The sequence below is a fragment of the Dunckerocampus dactyliophorus genome, chromosome 17, assembly GCF_027744805.1.
Source record: "Dunckerocampus dactyliophorus isolate RoL2022-P2 chromosome 17, RoL_Ddac_1.1, whole genome shotgun sequence".
Lineage (NCBI taxonomy): Eukaryota > Metazoa > Chordata > Actinopteri > Syngnathiformes > Syngnathidae > Dunckerocampus > Dunckerocampus dactyliophorus.
The window spans coordinates 10831646-10846911 of NC_072835.1; the positions used below are offsets into that span (position 1 = coordinate 10831646).

Genomic DNA, 15266 nt, shown 5'->3' on the forward strand with positions numbered 1-15266 from the left:
TGGTTATCTGCCGAAATGTTGCAGATTTTTGCATCGTATGATTGTAAAAAAACGCATGCAAATTACAGTATGTTAATACGATAAAGTTCTTTTTATTGATGTAGGTTTTACATCTACTACTTATGATTTTCAATTGTTAGTGCCGAGTAGAGGGGTACTTTAAGGCCTCACTTTGAATATAGCAAAATGTGTTAAAACAACAAATTAAAACATTGCACATTTTTATTATTTTTTTTATATGATCAACTATATAACAAACATTCACCCTGTTTATTAATAGGAAACGAACTTTCACTTCTTTTAGCAAACAAAAAGGTTAGTGCTCAGGTTTGTGTCAAATATTACAAAGAATCATCTACAAAGTTAATGTGTATGAAAAGTAATGGTCAAAATGATTTCCCCAGCTATCCCTTTGCTGTAAATAATTTGTGCATTTCACCATTGTGTTGTACATTTTCTGAATTGGCATAGACCATACTTCACAATTCCAAGCACAGTAAATCATGTACGCTTAATAAAAAAAAAAAAAGCTTTCCCAAACAGTGATGCAAACATGATAACCTGAATTAGAGTATGGCGCCCACACAGAACCATAAAAATACAATTTCATCCTGAGATATGTAATGCTTCATATGGGCTCTGTGATCATTTATAAAGGCCTGCAGGCATGAAAACTGCTCTTTCAAGAGGATTTCCACATATTTTTATGGGCACTTTATCCTTTTAATTCTGAAAACAAAACAAAACAAAACAAAAAACAACCAAATCTGAGCTGCTGAGCCGTAACGGTCCATCAATGCTGACGCAGCAGAGGGAATGAGATGAAATAGCCCAATGAAGAACCAACAATGATGCCGAGGAAGATCCAGGTGTTGTAGGACATGACGCACAGCATCAGCATGTAGCCCAAAGCCACCTGCAGCATGTGGAGCAGCGTCTGGATCCCGTGTCTCAACCATCTGAGGACCAGCAGACAGAGAATGACTTTATCCATTTAAGTCTCAGTGTTTTATATTTGCTTAGAAAAACATTAGCTACTCATTGACCATTGTGTTTCATTTCAATTCAAAATGATGGAAATTCGTACTAGTTGGAAAGATGCTGGTCTGCTTTTTGAGCCCTCTCAAGATGCCCTTGAGGCCGCTTTTAAGCTGCTGCCTCACTCTCTTCGGCCTGATGCCAGTACAACTTCTTTGTGCATGTGTCTGGATTGGATTCCTGTGTTACATGAAGGGGCTTAGCCCACCACTAGATTCTTTTTTTTAGGACTGTAGTGCATAAAACACAAAACTCATTTCCACAAATATTTGCAGATCACCAATATATTTTAATAAAATCTGGATAAAAGTGCGATGCCACTACAGAAGAGTACCAGGTGGGAAATATAAATGTAGGAAAGTCAGTGTACACACGTCTTGGCTGCTAAGTACAAGGGGTGTCCAAATAGGCGGGACCACTTTGACACATTTTGTGTATGCTAAAAATAGTTATGTATGCCGACTGATATTATTAGCATAAAAATTAGATATCGTTCATATCAGTATCGTTTTTTTGTGCCAATAATGATACCTGCGTGCGAGTGATGACGAGATGGGCGTAAGTAGTCTTGCTCTAATACGTCTAATCTGTTTCATTCATGCTGCGTTCACGCATGACATGCTGAATGAAAATAAATGGCACTTTTTCTATAACTTGCACAGAATATTGCAATATTTGTCTTACTTTACACAAACAAACAGTCTTGCCTGTATCTGTATCGGATGTGAAGTGCTGGACAATATCGATATAATCGGTAAGAAAGTCAATATTGAGCATCTCTAAAACCATTCCAGTGAAGGTCAATATATGCTAAGCTATCTGAACACAACATCCACATCTTAGCTTTGTGTTATAGGTGACAAAGCACATTCATGTAATACTATATGTATGTAGCACTAAAGGTACATTTGTTTGAACAAATATAGCTCATAAGAGTTTAATTTAAGAGCTGATATCTAGCAACTTCCATGGTTTTCTTGATAAAACCCCAAATCACTTAAGTTCTTACATGAATAGCTATAGCATTGTACTGCCAAAACATGTAACTCTTTTGAGCTATTTATGTTGTCGTTGTTATATTTGTCCAAAGAAAGGTAGCTTTAGATGTATCAGGCATTAAAATGAACGAGAAACTGAAGAAACAAGGGTAGTCTAATCATATTTTCCATGATGGAAGTCTAAAATATAAGACAAATTAAGGGTTTTTTCACACTTTTTTGTTAAGTACATAATTCCACATGAATTCATTCCTAGTTTTGAGAATCTACAATGTAAATAGTCAAGAAAATAAAGAAATCACATTGAATAAGAAGGTGTGTCCAAACTTTTGGCCTGTACTGTGCATCATTTGTTCTTTTGTTAAGTGTCTGACATGTTTACACACTAATATGACACTTAAGGATGTTAAAATGCCACTTAAGTCAATGTTGACATAGTTAATTACTGTTTGATGGTGCGTGGCAAATATTGTTTTAAATTCAGACACCTGAGAAACTATTCCCAGCATCACTGAAATTATTGCGATCGTTTCTGGTGGTTTTAGGGTAAAACGTATAAAGTTGGTAGGCACTGTGATATCATTTCCTGTCACAAAGCAATGACATTGGGCAGATGGCAGACAAAAAACAGTTACCGGCCCCTGGTGCTTGGAAAAGAATGGTGTCCCTCTGTGAGCGAAGCTTCCGAGGGGTTGTTTTCCAGCACGGAAACACTGTCGCTGTGGTGGGACGGCGGGCCCGCCGTATAAGAAGAATGGTGAGCAAACGTGCTCGTGCTAAGCCACACTCGCCACACTTTGAGCAACTCGTAGAAGACTGTCAGCAGCATGACTACTACCACAGATAGGACCATACCTGAGGGCGCGCACACACACACACACACACACACACACACACACACACACACACACACACACACACGTAAATCGACTGCTTGGCATTCCAAAATATAGATATTGCTTAAACGGTATCATACATCACATATCCCATGACATGTAGGATCAGCAACATAGAAATATATAAATACAGTATGGTTTTGAGGTTGAGGTAAAGGTTATTAAGGTCATAATTTGGTTGTTTTAAGTCAGATTCATTGCAAAAAAACGTTGTCATTGTCCATATACAGTCAAACCTGTCTTAGCGGCCACCTTTATAGAAGGGCCACCTGCCTATAACAGCCACTTTTGCAGACTCCCTCTAGTGGCCGCTATAGACAAGTTTGACTGTACTTCTGGATTTAACTGCACTTAAAAACACTCGTCAGGTAAGTACAGTATTTGATGCATTCAATACAAAGAATTAATGTAACCCTAAAACTGTAACTTGCACATTGATTGGCGATATGGTGTATATATAAAAGATACCTCCAGGGCTGTTCACATTCCAGAAGTCAAACAGCAGCGTCACATTGCTTGACGCATAAAAGGTCATCTGAAATAAATAAACACAAAACAAAAATTAACAGCATATATAGTTCATTCCCAAGACCAGACATGTGTGGCATCATTTCCCCTTTCATGTTTGGATGAGGCTCCTCAACAAAGCCAGAACCTTAACGTAAAGTTTTGGCATTGAAAAGAAATGCCAAAACTATCTGAGCAGACCTGCAAGTGCTCCCTCAGAGAGAGTCTTCAGCACTGGGGAAAACAGTGTCCTGCATTCGGTCGTTTCTGAAGAAAATGTTGACGGGCCAGTATTTCTCGCAAAAAAAATCTGACTCTGCAGGCCTGTTGCATGTTCCTGTTCTTAGATGTGACTGTTCGGCATAGACTTAAAAAAAATAAAATAAAATTATTTGTTTGCACCGTACGATTACGCTATGCTATGGCATACTTATTTTTACTTAGCCCTAACCCTTGGGTAAAATTTTATCTTATTATCATGTACTGTTTGTTTAAAATAGAAATTACAATGACAATATGTTATACGTAAGATGATAAATAATTGTGATTGTAATACAGTATATTTGAAAATTATTGTGATTACCATTTTGGCCATAACCGTGCAGACCTAGGCGTAACTGTTAGTTAACAAAGAACTACATAGTCAACCAGTGATGATGTTATAGACGGGCCATGGAGCTGGGGGAAAACAACTTCCGGTTCTGGTTTCAAGTTGAAAGCATGCTAACAGGCACGTTTTGTAATAAAGATACGTGACAAACACAGTGTATTACTAACAGGACAAGACACGCGCCACATTGTACGACAACTGAAATAGTGTACGCGAACCGAGGCAACATTTTTGCGTACATTTTTTTTAGGTAAACCGAAACATATGCTAATCTGGGGCGCAACCTAACCCAAGTTCCACTGTATTTCGAACATGCATTCTACGTTACGTTGGAGTACATCACGTTTACTGTGGAACCATTCAACATGTCTGAAAAGGAGTTGGAAGGTTTTGTAATAAAAGAACACAGACTCGCGCAGTGTATCAATCACGTGACAAGACTGGGTCACCAACGCCTGGGATTCTTTGACTGGGCACTCGAGTCCATGAAATTCCATGAAAAAACATTCACATTTGAGCTTTCCCAAATGAATGAGCCTTACGGGATACCGTAGGATTGTGAAAACTAGGTATCGCGAGTCTTGGTGTTGGGTGTGTAATCCAAGATGGCTGAATAAACAAGCAATGCTAGGAGCAGTCCGTCCCCATCTTTATTAATGCTACAAGACGTACCCAAGGGTAAAATAAAGTTTGTTAGGAGCGATAATGTACAAGAACAGAAGCAAAAATCAATCAAAAACCAAATCATACCAAAACCGAGGTTCCACTGTATTTTAGTTTTCAATGTAATCTCTTTCAGTGTGAATAAATCTTTTATTTTCAAAGCCAAAACTAAATGGCAGGATCCTGGTTCCACACACCCCCTTCATTTTCTGATGCAGTGACATATTTACCAAAATTACAGTTCCGTTTTTTTTCCCCACAAGTAAATCCTACCTAAAAAATGTCTGCCCTACCCATTTGTGGTTAGTTTTCAGTCACGTAGGACTAAAAATCACACCAAATGATACAAGTAAACCACGTCAAATGTCCCCCACCTGTTGGACTTCCCGAATTCTTAAGGAGGAATTTAATCTATGTCAGCTTGATCAAAATCACATGCCCTGAAACACAATGACCACACAAAAGCACAATGTGTTCCGTGCTGGTCTATGACGGAAATATCCATGGGTGTCTGCGTCTGGTAGTTGCTCACAGGCCATGACCTTTGTCATATCACAGTGGTCAAGTGGAAGATCTTTAGCAATGCTTCAATGATTAGTTTCTTAATTAGTTGTACACTACTGTAGAGGTCAAACTAGATAGCCTTATCTTATTTATATGACGACACGTTCTGTCTCTGCATGGTTGTGCGTTTACATTTTTCCTCTGCTCTCTTATTGAGTACAACAACACGAGGGTATTATTGTATGACACGTCTTAATTACGTGTGCAAAGATTTTATTTTTGGAGTCTTTCTATTGATGTTTATAAACTGATGAAGTGACGGTTACCAAGTGTTCAGGAGTCAAGTGTTCAAACACCCTTTCATCAGTAAAGAAGTGTCCAGGTAGCACTAGAAGGTGTATTCAAGTACCCGTTCTCCTTCATTAGTTACCAACTTAACTCCTCTGGGACTTTTACATGAAGCAGATTATAATAGCAACAATCACAACCACATAATTGTAGCAGACAGGTTTCGCTTGCTGTCTGCAAAGGTGTGGAGGGCGTGGTCACATGACCATTGTGGGTGTGTGCGGAAGTATTAAAAGGACACACACTTATCAGTGTTGGGGAGGAGGATGAGGAGAGAATAACAAATTCCGCTTTATTCTTTTCCAAATTCTGTTTTTTCCGTCTTCATTTTTTTTTTAAGAATTCCGTTTTTTACATTTTACACATTTTTATCAGCATAGCGTGTGTCCTTTTTGGGTTAGTGAATAAAATGTCCTTTAACTAAATGCAAAAATCCTTACATTTATTGATGCAATACATCAATGGACAATTTTGCCCAGTAATTGAGAAATGGATGTAGCCTGGCTAACTTTACTAATGGGATGTCAGCCTCTGCACATATTGCTACAAAATCTCCAACAAACTGTGGAAGATGTAGTCACAGATGCAATTGCAACTGCATACACGCTTACTTTGTTTACACAGACATGGGGGGCATGTTAGACATGGGGGGCAAACGGCACTCTTATTTTGAAGGATGGAAGTGTTCGTGTGTTCCGTATGTGTAGAGAAGGTCTCTTTACGCCTTACACGAGCTGCGTATCAAAATAAACGTGCTTCTTGTATTTTTTCCACTCAGAACCTACACATCATCATCGGGCATTGTAAAATGCTCCTTACATTAAAGCGGTAAAACACAGAATCGGTGAAAATATACTAATCCAGTCCAAGATGCACGATCACACACACACACACACGCACACCAGCATGCTAAACTAAGCTGGTCCGGCGAGCTTCCATTCACGCTACATAAGAGGAGGTTCCACCAACTTTTGCCTGTATTTATTGCCATTTCAACATTCATTCACATTATGTCAATTTCCGTGAGATTCCACGCTAAACAGTAAATTCTGTGTTTATTGGCCAATTCCAAGATTCCGCAAATCATATAGCCATTGAAACAGGTAGGCCACCGGTTTTCTTTTGCCGGTGGATTAAGGAATCAACTTGGAACGCTGATGCACCATGTCAACATGAGAACGGTGTATTGATTGTAGGGCCCTATGAGATCCGTTTTATTTTGTTCTCAAATTCCGATTTATTTTTTCCTAAATTCCGATTTTTTCGTTTACATTTTTTTAAATTCTGTTTTTTACTTTTTACCCTTACGGTATTTTATCACCATAGATTGTGTTTTTTGTGTCAGTGAACAAAATCAAACCACAGGACCCTGTGAATGCATGTATGCTGGCGCATTGGTGTGGCGCAACTGTAAATACGCCGATGTTGGAACCTTGTAGCAAGGTTGCAGCAGACCACAGCATTGATGTGTGAATACTGCTTGTTGGATTGTTTGCATTTGAACTGCACTGTCAACGAACTTTAACTTTGTGGAGCCCATAAGTCGTGCGTTGCCGGTATGTGAGAGTGCATCACATAAACAGAGCACTGTCATGGCCGCAGATTAAAACAAAGGATGTAAGGGCACTCCAGGAATACCGTCTCTGTCTGCAGGGCTGCTGCAACACCATAGATTACATCTTTATGACCTCGACACCCCATCTAACATACTGGATATCATAAAAAGGTTGCCGTATAAATATGAGAGACCTGTGGAAGAGGCACATCAATGACCTGCAGAAGGAACACCAGAGGAGAGCAAAGCGTATTGACATCACAAACAAGTAAACATCCTCACTGGCCTTGTGTTTGGAAATATACAGGTCACAACTTCATCAAATAAAAGTATGACCAGACCCAGAACACAACCCCAACCCCGCTCAGGAATAACCAGCTTGGCCACCACTCTTATGTCCTGTGGAGTGAATACCTGCATCAAGGAACTAGGTCAAAGAACAACACCAAGCAGTAAAACACGTATGCCCCTGTTGTAAAGGAGGACACACACTGGAGGTGTGTACACAGTTGGAGAAGATGGCACACAAGGACAAGATAGGCTTCTTGAAGGAGAATGGCTTCCGTTTTGGCTGACTGTGTAAAAGACACATCAGCAAGGAATGCCATAAGTATCTCCTGTTTAAAGTGTGGCCTGAAGCAACCAACTGTCCTGCACGACAGTGGAACTCTGATCAGACGAACGGGAACATTAAAGTGTCTGTGGACAGCACCTTAGTCTCAAGTGGTCATGCAGGTGCTGCAGAACTGCAGCCTACCCCACTGTACCAGTCACACGGACATTGGTGGGTGTAGCGACAGTTACGTCTCGTTCTAGTCGCTTCTGGGTGCGGGGAATCCAGGTAACGCGCTCCAATAATGCAATGTCCAGACGGATAATTACGTTGGAATTAATATTGTGTTTATTGTATACAAAGGAAAAAAGGATTAATTATATGTCCAAGATGGCAAATGTTATGGCTACTTGAATAAAAGGAGGGTGTAAAAGTGGTGCAATGATGTGCGTGTGAGCGGTAAAAACCTCCCGTCACCCTCATTCCATGCACCATCACTCCACACTGCCACAAGTGGTCAACCAACTGTAGCACTCCACAATTACCCTAAAACAAACCAGGTGAACTAAGCCCAAAAGCAGCATAAATGGCTCCTACAGTGGGTGTGTGCAGTGTTAAGTATTTAAAAGGAGCACGCTTATCAGTGTCGGGGAGAAGGAGGAGAAAGGAAGGCTACGAAACTATATTTTTGTTGACCACTTTTATATGCTATGACTTACCACATACCATATTCATATTCCCATCTGTCTCCCATGCTGCAATAACTTGATAAATGCACCAAACACATTTTGAAGTGGAGCGTCTCAGTTCAGGCGTGTCACAAAGGCAAAGGCCCATGGCTACACCTCTCAGCGACAAAATGAAAAAGAAGGCCGCAACAAATTGGCCCTAAACCCAGATAGATGGGAGGCTTGCGGCAGAAAGGGTATCCGGCGTAAAAACTAAGTCAAATCACATCATGCAATTGACTGGCTTTGGTGACCCCTGATGCGAAAGGAAAAGACCAAAGCCAAAAAACATAACAATAATAATGCATGATTATTGTTATGAATAATAATAATAATAATAATAATAATAATAAGCATTAAAAATTGCTAATATAACAAGTAGCGCTAGTGTGATTGTGACAGAAGGAAGCAATTTAAAGAGTCATCAGCAGGAGTGAGCTCTTTACAAAAACAGGTGTGTTTGCCAGGTGAGTGGTGAAATGACAAAGTAGGGTGCAATGATTCCCACACAAATTACACTCTCAGATTTCAACAGACTTGTAGAAACGATTGTATGGCATGAGGTTCTGAAGGTACACGGCAGCCTATATCAAGTTGCAAACTTTTTTTTTTTTTTAAACAGGAACAATATAAATACTTGGTTCATGAAACCACTCGAAATTAATTGTACAGCATCAACTAACCATACATGTACATACATACATGTAAACCAAAGCACATGTTCATATTTAATCAGGTAAATTGTAACAGACATCACCTCCGGTTGCATGGCTTGCAGGTATTTTGTGGCTGCAAATGTGCACAAAAGTTGCTCCTATGATTACCTCTATACTGTATTAAAAATAAGATTACACAAATTGCATTCACTGGCATGTACTGTACACATCATCATATAGACAGAAATAATATTAAGACATAATTTTTTAAACAAAGGACTTAGGTCCAGCAATTGTCAGGTATACTCAACTAGACATGCAAGGCAACGTGTGGCTATCATTAAGCAAAAGCGTTTAGCTGAACAGTAAATAAAGAAATGTGCTGTAAAGGAACTCACAGGCATCATGTTGAAATTGCTGTGCGGACGAAAGCTCAAACTGCAGCTGTCACCATTTGTTCTGTCATTATTGCTTCGTGCATATTTGCTCAAGTGCGAGCACGTCTACAAGTCGTACTGCTCCGCCAGCTCCTGAATAAAACAGAAGAATGTAATCCACCCCACTCCAAACTCGGTATCGCCTGACTTCACGAGACATAAATAAATGACTGATGGGTAATGAAGTCCTTACGCCGAGAGGTACGTATTTCCGGTTTATGAAGCGCATGCGCAGTGTCATGCATAGACAGACGCCGCATCGAGCGCTGAGCCGTGCGTCTATTGTGTCATGTGATGACAGGCGAAGGTCGTTGTGAGACACATCATACACATCATACACATTGACCAATCACGTGAGGCTCTAAGAGACAAGCCAGAGAGAGCGAGCGAGAGAAAGCGAGAGAGAGAGGGGGGAAAATAAAACAAGAAAAGTGGCTCCTGCCCCGTCCATCACATCAAAGAGGTGGCTAATAGCCGTTACCTCTTTGTCCGGTTTATGCGTAGGGTCATATGACGACAGGCGAAGGTATTCCAATATGATTCATACGTCCTTAAGACCACGTCACACACATTTGACCAATCACGTGCGGCTTGAAGAGAGAGCCAGAGAGATAAGAGAGGGTCGAGGGAAAAATAAAATAAGCGTCCTCCCGTCCATCACATCAAAGAGATGACTAATTATAGTTACCTCTTTGGCCGATACATTCGCAACCGACACGTCACAAGATATAAAGGAGGTTTCAGTGCGGAAAGCAAGGATTCTATCCAGCATTTGATTTTAAAAAACAAAAATGGCAGAACGTGTTCGCCCAACTATTAAGTTTTTGTTAGCGTACTTGTAAGCATTGCTTTGAAGCACGGCAGTCGGAATTCGGAATGCAAACGGTTCGTGTTTTTGTTGAACATAGAATAATACATTGTACGATATACGTGGAAAAACAGTGTTTATTTTGCCACAACTTTACTACATCATACTGTAAGGTTGTTCAATGTAGCAGTGTCTTGTTGAACTTCATAAGTTATTGAGAAATTATGCGTCTGAGGTGTACACCACTGCAAACTACAACCAAAACAAGAAACGCGGTGTTAAATTGATGCCTTTTTGATAGGTAAGTCAAAAAACACCGCAGTTTTACACAGTCAACCAAAAACTTCAATCTACTGATCAGGTATTATGTACAATCCACGCAGGCATTCATAAATCCTTAGACCCTGCGTACGCATAGAAGGACATACATTTTTGTCTTTCAGCACCATGATACTTTTTTTTTTTTACTTCAATTAGCCTCATACAGAGACACTGCCAGCACCATCATGTGGTGGCATCACATCATTACACCAATATCAGTGAAAACGATGGTAGAAAAATTAGCAAAATACTTCTGCAGCTGTTTCTGCAAGAAAAAAATATCAAAATTTTTTAAAATAAAAATAGCTTCTTTATGTACAATAACATCTCTAGCTTCATATTGTATTAGAATTTGACACATTCTAGTAATAGTAGCAAATTATAACGTCAGTAAATGTTAAGTAGCTGTTTGAGGACATTGGTACCGTGATTGTGCCAAGTCTTTTTCTAAGCTTGTGAATATATCGTTCATTTCATAATGGCATTTGCTTATTTATGTGGTTTAATACATTTGGGAATATTTAGAAACGTGTAAATACTGTGCACAAACATTGGCGTAAACAACAGCGTGGTGACAATGATGGTGAGCCACAACCCAAGTGTTGTGTTTTTAATCTGTAGCCCGAATATTGGTTTCAAAATCCATTCATCTATCTTCTTCCTCTTATCCGGAGACAGCTGAGAGACATCGTCTCTCCAACGTGTCGTGGGTTTTCCTTGAGGCTTCCTTCCGGTTGGAAATGCCCTGAGCACCTCCCTAGGGGATGCATCCAAGAGGAATCTTGACTAGATACCCGAGCCACCTCACCTGGCTCCTCTCAATGTGGAGAAGCAGCGGTTTTACTCCGTGTTCCTCCTGGATGACAGAACTTCTCACCCTATCTCTAAGAGAGAGCTCAGCCACCCTACGCCAGAAAGTCATTTCGGCTGCTTGTACCAGCAATCTTGTCCTTTCGGTCACTACCTAAAACTTATGGTGAGGGTAGGAAGGTAGAGCAGCTGGGAAATTGAAAGATGTGCCTTTCAGCTCAGCTCCCTCTTCACCACGATGAACCAATACAGAGTCTGCATCACTGTAGGCTCCGCACCGATTTGCCTGTCAATTTCTTGTTCCATCCTTCCCTCAGCATGAACAAGAACTCTCTGAGGAGGTTAAACTCTAAAGAAATCCCAAGACCATGCTCCTCTGGTTTCTGCTTCTTTCACATTTGTCATCAAAATCTCGGACTAACATATTGTCTTTGACAATTGTTCCATGAGACACGGCAGCGCCTGTCCAACAAAACAACCAACTTCAAAGAGAACAAGAGGATCAAATTGAAAACCTCAAAAAGCTGTCGGCCACAAGTATCAACGTGGATCAGGTTCAAAGGGTAACTAGAGCTCAAAGTGGTTACGATGTTAAAAAAATTGGTTTTCGCCACGAGATCGGGCTGATCCAGGTCCCGTATAAAGTTCGTAACTCCGGGCCACACTCCAACAGGGTAGGTGCGGTAATGCGCCTCAAAACTGGTTGCCACTTGACTCTCGCCACCCACAAGAAGAAGAAAACGCAACACACACCATGTCCACGGTGTACCGTGGTGAAGTTAGTTTCACGCTGGACATTGGATATTTGGCTCCGTAGCTACAGCGGTGGTTCCCACTCACTTTGCCCGGACTGCAGTGTCATGGTGAAGGGAGCTCGCACGAGAAGTGCTGCTGTAACCGCTGGTTGTTTATACCAGGGACAGTCAATAAATTACTATAATTATTATTAATGACATGGATGAATCTCTTAATCAGAATATCATACCTTGTTTTGCTGGCACTAACCTCATTCCCGATGGCTTTTATCTTCTCCATGGCATCAAGGAACGGGTCCTCTGGAGTGTTACTCAGCTCTTGGGTGAAGAAGAGCTCCGCCAGCTTGAAGTTGTTGGTCAGGCCGTACTCCAGGCCAATGTACAGCACTGGTGACATTTTAGCCATTTTCATAGGTAGATACTTTTATAAAGACTTAGCACTATCAGCACTATCATGCTTGGTGCTAGTATGCTAATATTAGCATGTTAGCATTGCTAGCATGCTAACATTAACATAGTAGCATTTTTTGCCATTTTCATAGCTAGACACACATATAAACACTTGGCTCTATTATGCTATGTGTTTGCATGCTAATGTTCGCATGTTACCATTGCTAGCATGCTAACATTAGCATAGTAGCATTTTTAGCCATTTTCAATTAATTTCAATTTATATAGCGCCAAATCACAATAGCTGTTATCTCATGGCACTTTACACATCAATGTCACGTTCATAAATGAAAACAGAGAACCAACTGAAACCACACGTGAGCAAGCACTTGGTGACGGCGGCAAGGAAAAACTCCCTCTGGGGAAAAAACCTTGGACAGAAACCAGGCTCTGTGGGGCGGGCGTCTGTCTCGACCGGTTGGATTGAGATATAAAAACAAATACAAAAACAATAGTCAGTTCTAACTATATGTTTTAGCAAAGAGATGAGTTTTGAGTTTACTTTTAAATTGGGAGATTCTAGGAGTGCCAAGTAATTGTAAATTCTGGGAGTGAAGTGTTCTACGGGGTTGATAGGGTTCCAGGAGCTCTTTAAGATATACTGGTGCCTGACCGTGTAGTGCTTTATATGTAAGAAGGATAATTTTAAACTCAATTCTAAATCTGACAGTTAACGAGTGCAGTGAGGCTAATACATATGAGATATGATCTCTTTTTCTGGTACCGGTTAAGACTCGTGCGTGGCATTTTGGAATAACTGAAGGGTCTTTAAAGATTGCTTAGGGCACCCGATTAACAAGAAGTTACAATAATCCAACCTGGAGGTCACGGAAGCATGAACAAGTTTTTCTGCATTTGGTAGTGGCAGGCTCGGGAGTTTTCTAATATGGTGAAAGCACGTATTGTTCTGCATTTTGTGTTCTTACTGAGCAGCGGCAGGTGGTGATGTGGAGCTCTGGGCATCCAAAGTGCAAATTCATTGCTATTACATATATTCACCAGAAGAGTGTGCTACTCACGAACCACATCTGTCATGTTAATGTGAGCCATAGAATAAACCCAGCATAATCTGTTATTCGCTGTTCAATTGAGCTAATTTTACAAAGTCCTCAACTGCTACCGTGTGATGGGAGAACTTTGAGAGGCGCTGGACTAGATAAAATATTATTTTATTTTTGATGAAATGAAGGACAATTTTAAATTAACAAACCAAGAATCAATTATTTGAAGTTCTAAACATAATTAAGGTGTTTTTACTCACATTTTTGTCTCTCCTACGAGATTTTGCATTTTTCCTACAGCGTTTTACAACATTATATGCAAATTATATGCAAATGAGACTTCTAGGACAGCCAATAGCTACTTTTCTGACTGAAAAGTTAGCAACATTGAATATGTGTGCGGTCTCGGAACTATTGTTGGCTTATTAAGATCATAAATAAAGTTTAAAAAGAGTCTCTGGCTCTGTGTTCCTCTGTCGAGACTTAAAATACGTTACTTGCACAAAATCACCTCCAAGCACTTGTTGCAGGTGGGTTAGTGTGCATTGCCTAAGCACGAATAGCTCGTTTTTCCGTCTAGTTACTAACAGTTAGCGTCGGCTCCGGTGGCATTACGGAATCTAGTTTCAATATTATACATTTTACCCCATACTACATCCATCCAGGTAACTTCCGGCGAGAGGCCGGGTACACTCTGTACTGGTCGCCCTAGTATATTAAAGTCTTATAAAAACATTCAAGGGGCTAACATGACCTGACTGGCGATATATGACGTCATTGAGCGTGAAAATTGCATGACTCCGTTGTTTCCGGGTGTTTTAACAACAGCCTCATGAGTCATTACTGAGGATTACATCGTCTGATGACATGTTTACATTGTTTACGTCACTTACCTGGCTCAAATTTACTGTTCAACTCACCTGTAAACAGGATACAGTAATTAACAAGACACAGCAAACCTCACAATCATCCATCCCGCGCAGCAGAAAAAAGAAGCCCGTCAAGCAGAACAGAGTGACGTAAAGTCCCTGGAGCCAGGCAAGACGTCACACTGCCCCCTACTGACGACTGCCCATTAATTGGCCCACTGTGTACAAAATGTAAAGGTCTTATTTTATCATTATGACTGACATATGATGAATTGAATTGAATGTAACTTTTCTTTGATGTACTGGGCACAAGAAATCACGATTATGTCTGTATGTAGCTTTATTTACAGTATGACTCAGAATCCTCATAAATAATTCTTACTATATAAAAGGAGCATGGGTTGAGCCACATCATCATGAGGGTCATTCCTACAATTCGGTGCCATTTACATCCCCATGACATTTCATGCTATATTTTGTTTAAAAACATTCCAATTTCAATTTGAATAATCACATCTCAAGTTGTGAGTCCACTTCTAAGGTAAAACATAACAATCTTTTGCACATTTTAAAATGTGGTTAATAAATATGTGAATGACCCATGAACATTCTGACCATTAATTAGAAAATATGACAACACTGCATGTGGAGTATATATTATGTATAATATTATGTTTAAATGGGGTCATTCTCCAGCTAATTAGTTCTGGATTTCTTTATTTTTGTAATTATTGGAAGTATTTTGGTATGTTTTACATC

General features: G+C 40.1%; 1 protein-coding gene across 2 annotated transcripts; it reads right to left on the reverse strand.

The window, feature by feature from the left end:
- Positions 1–61: 61 nt before the first annotated feature.
- slc31a2 (solute carrier family 31 member 2) lies at positions 62–14609 on the reverse strand. 2 transcript variants are annotated; one of them, XM_054757482.1, is made up of 5 exons: positions 14559–14609; positions 12438–12574; positions 3401–3467; positions 2672–2891; positions 62–959 (listed from the first exon to the last, which is right to left on the reverse strand). In XM_054757482.1, exons 2-5 carry the CDS (start codon positions 12465–12467, stop codon positions 794–796), a joined length of 483 nt encoding a protein of 160 aa, XP_054613457.1. In that variant the 5' UTR covers positions 12468–12574; positions 14559–14609; the 3' UTR covers positions 62–793. The 2 variants fall into 2 exon arrangements, with proteins under 2 accessions (XP_054613457.1, XP_054613455.1); XM_054757480.1 differs by having other exon boundaries at positions 12438–14609.
- Positions 14610–15266: the final 657 nt, after the last annotated feature.

Excerpts from the sequence above, each read along its gene's own strand:
- slc31a2 (XM_054757480.1), bottom strand. The coding sequence starts at position 12,599 with ATGAAAATGGCTAAAATGTCACCAGTGCTGTACATTGGCCTGGAGTAC. Across the intron at positions 3,468-12,437 it reads TAAAAGCCATCGGGAATGAG|ATGACCTTTTATGCGTCAAG; the intron begins GTTAGTGCCAGC and ends TATTTATTTCAG. Across the intron at positions 960-2,671 it reads TTTCCAAGCACCAGGGGCCG|ATGGTTGAGACACGGGATCC; the intron begins GTAACTGTTTTT and ends GCTGGTCCTCAG.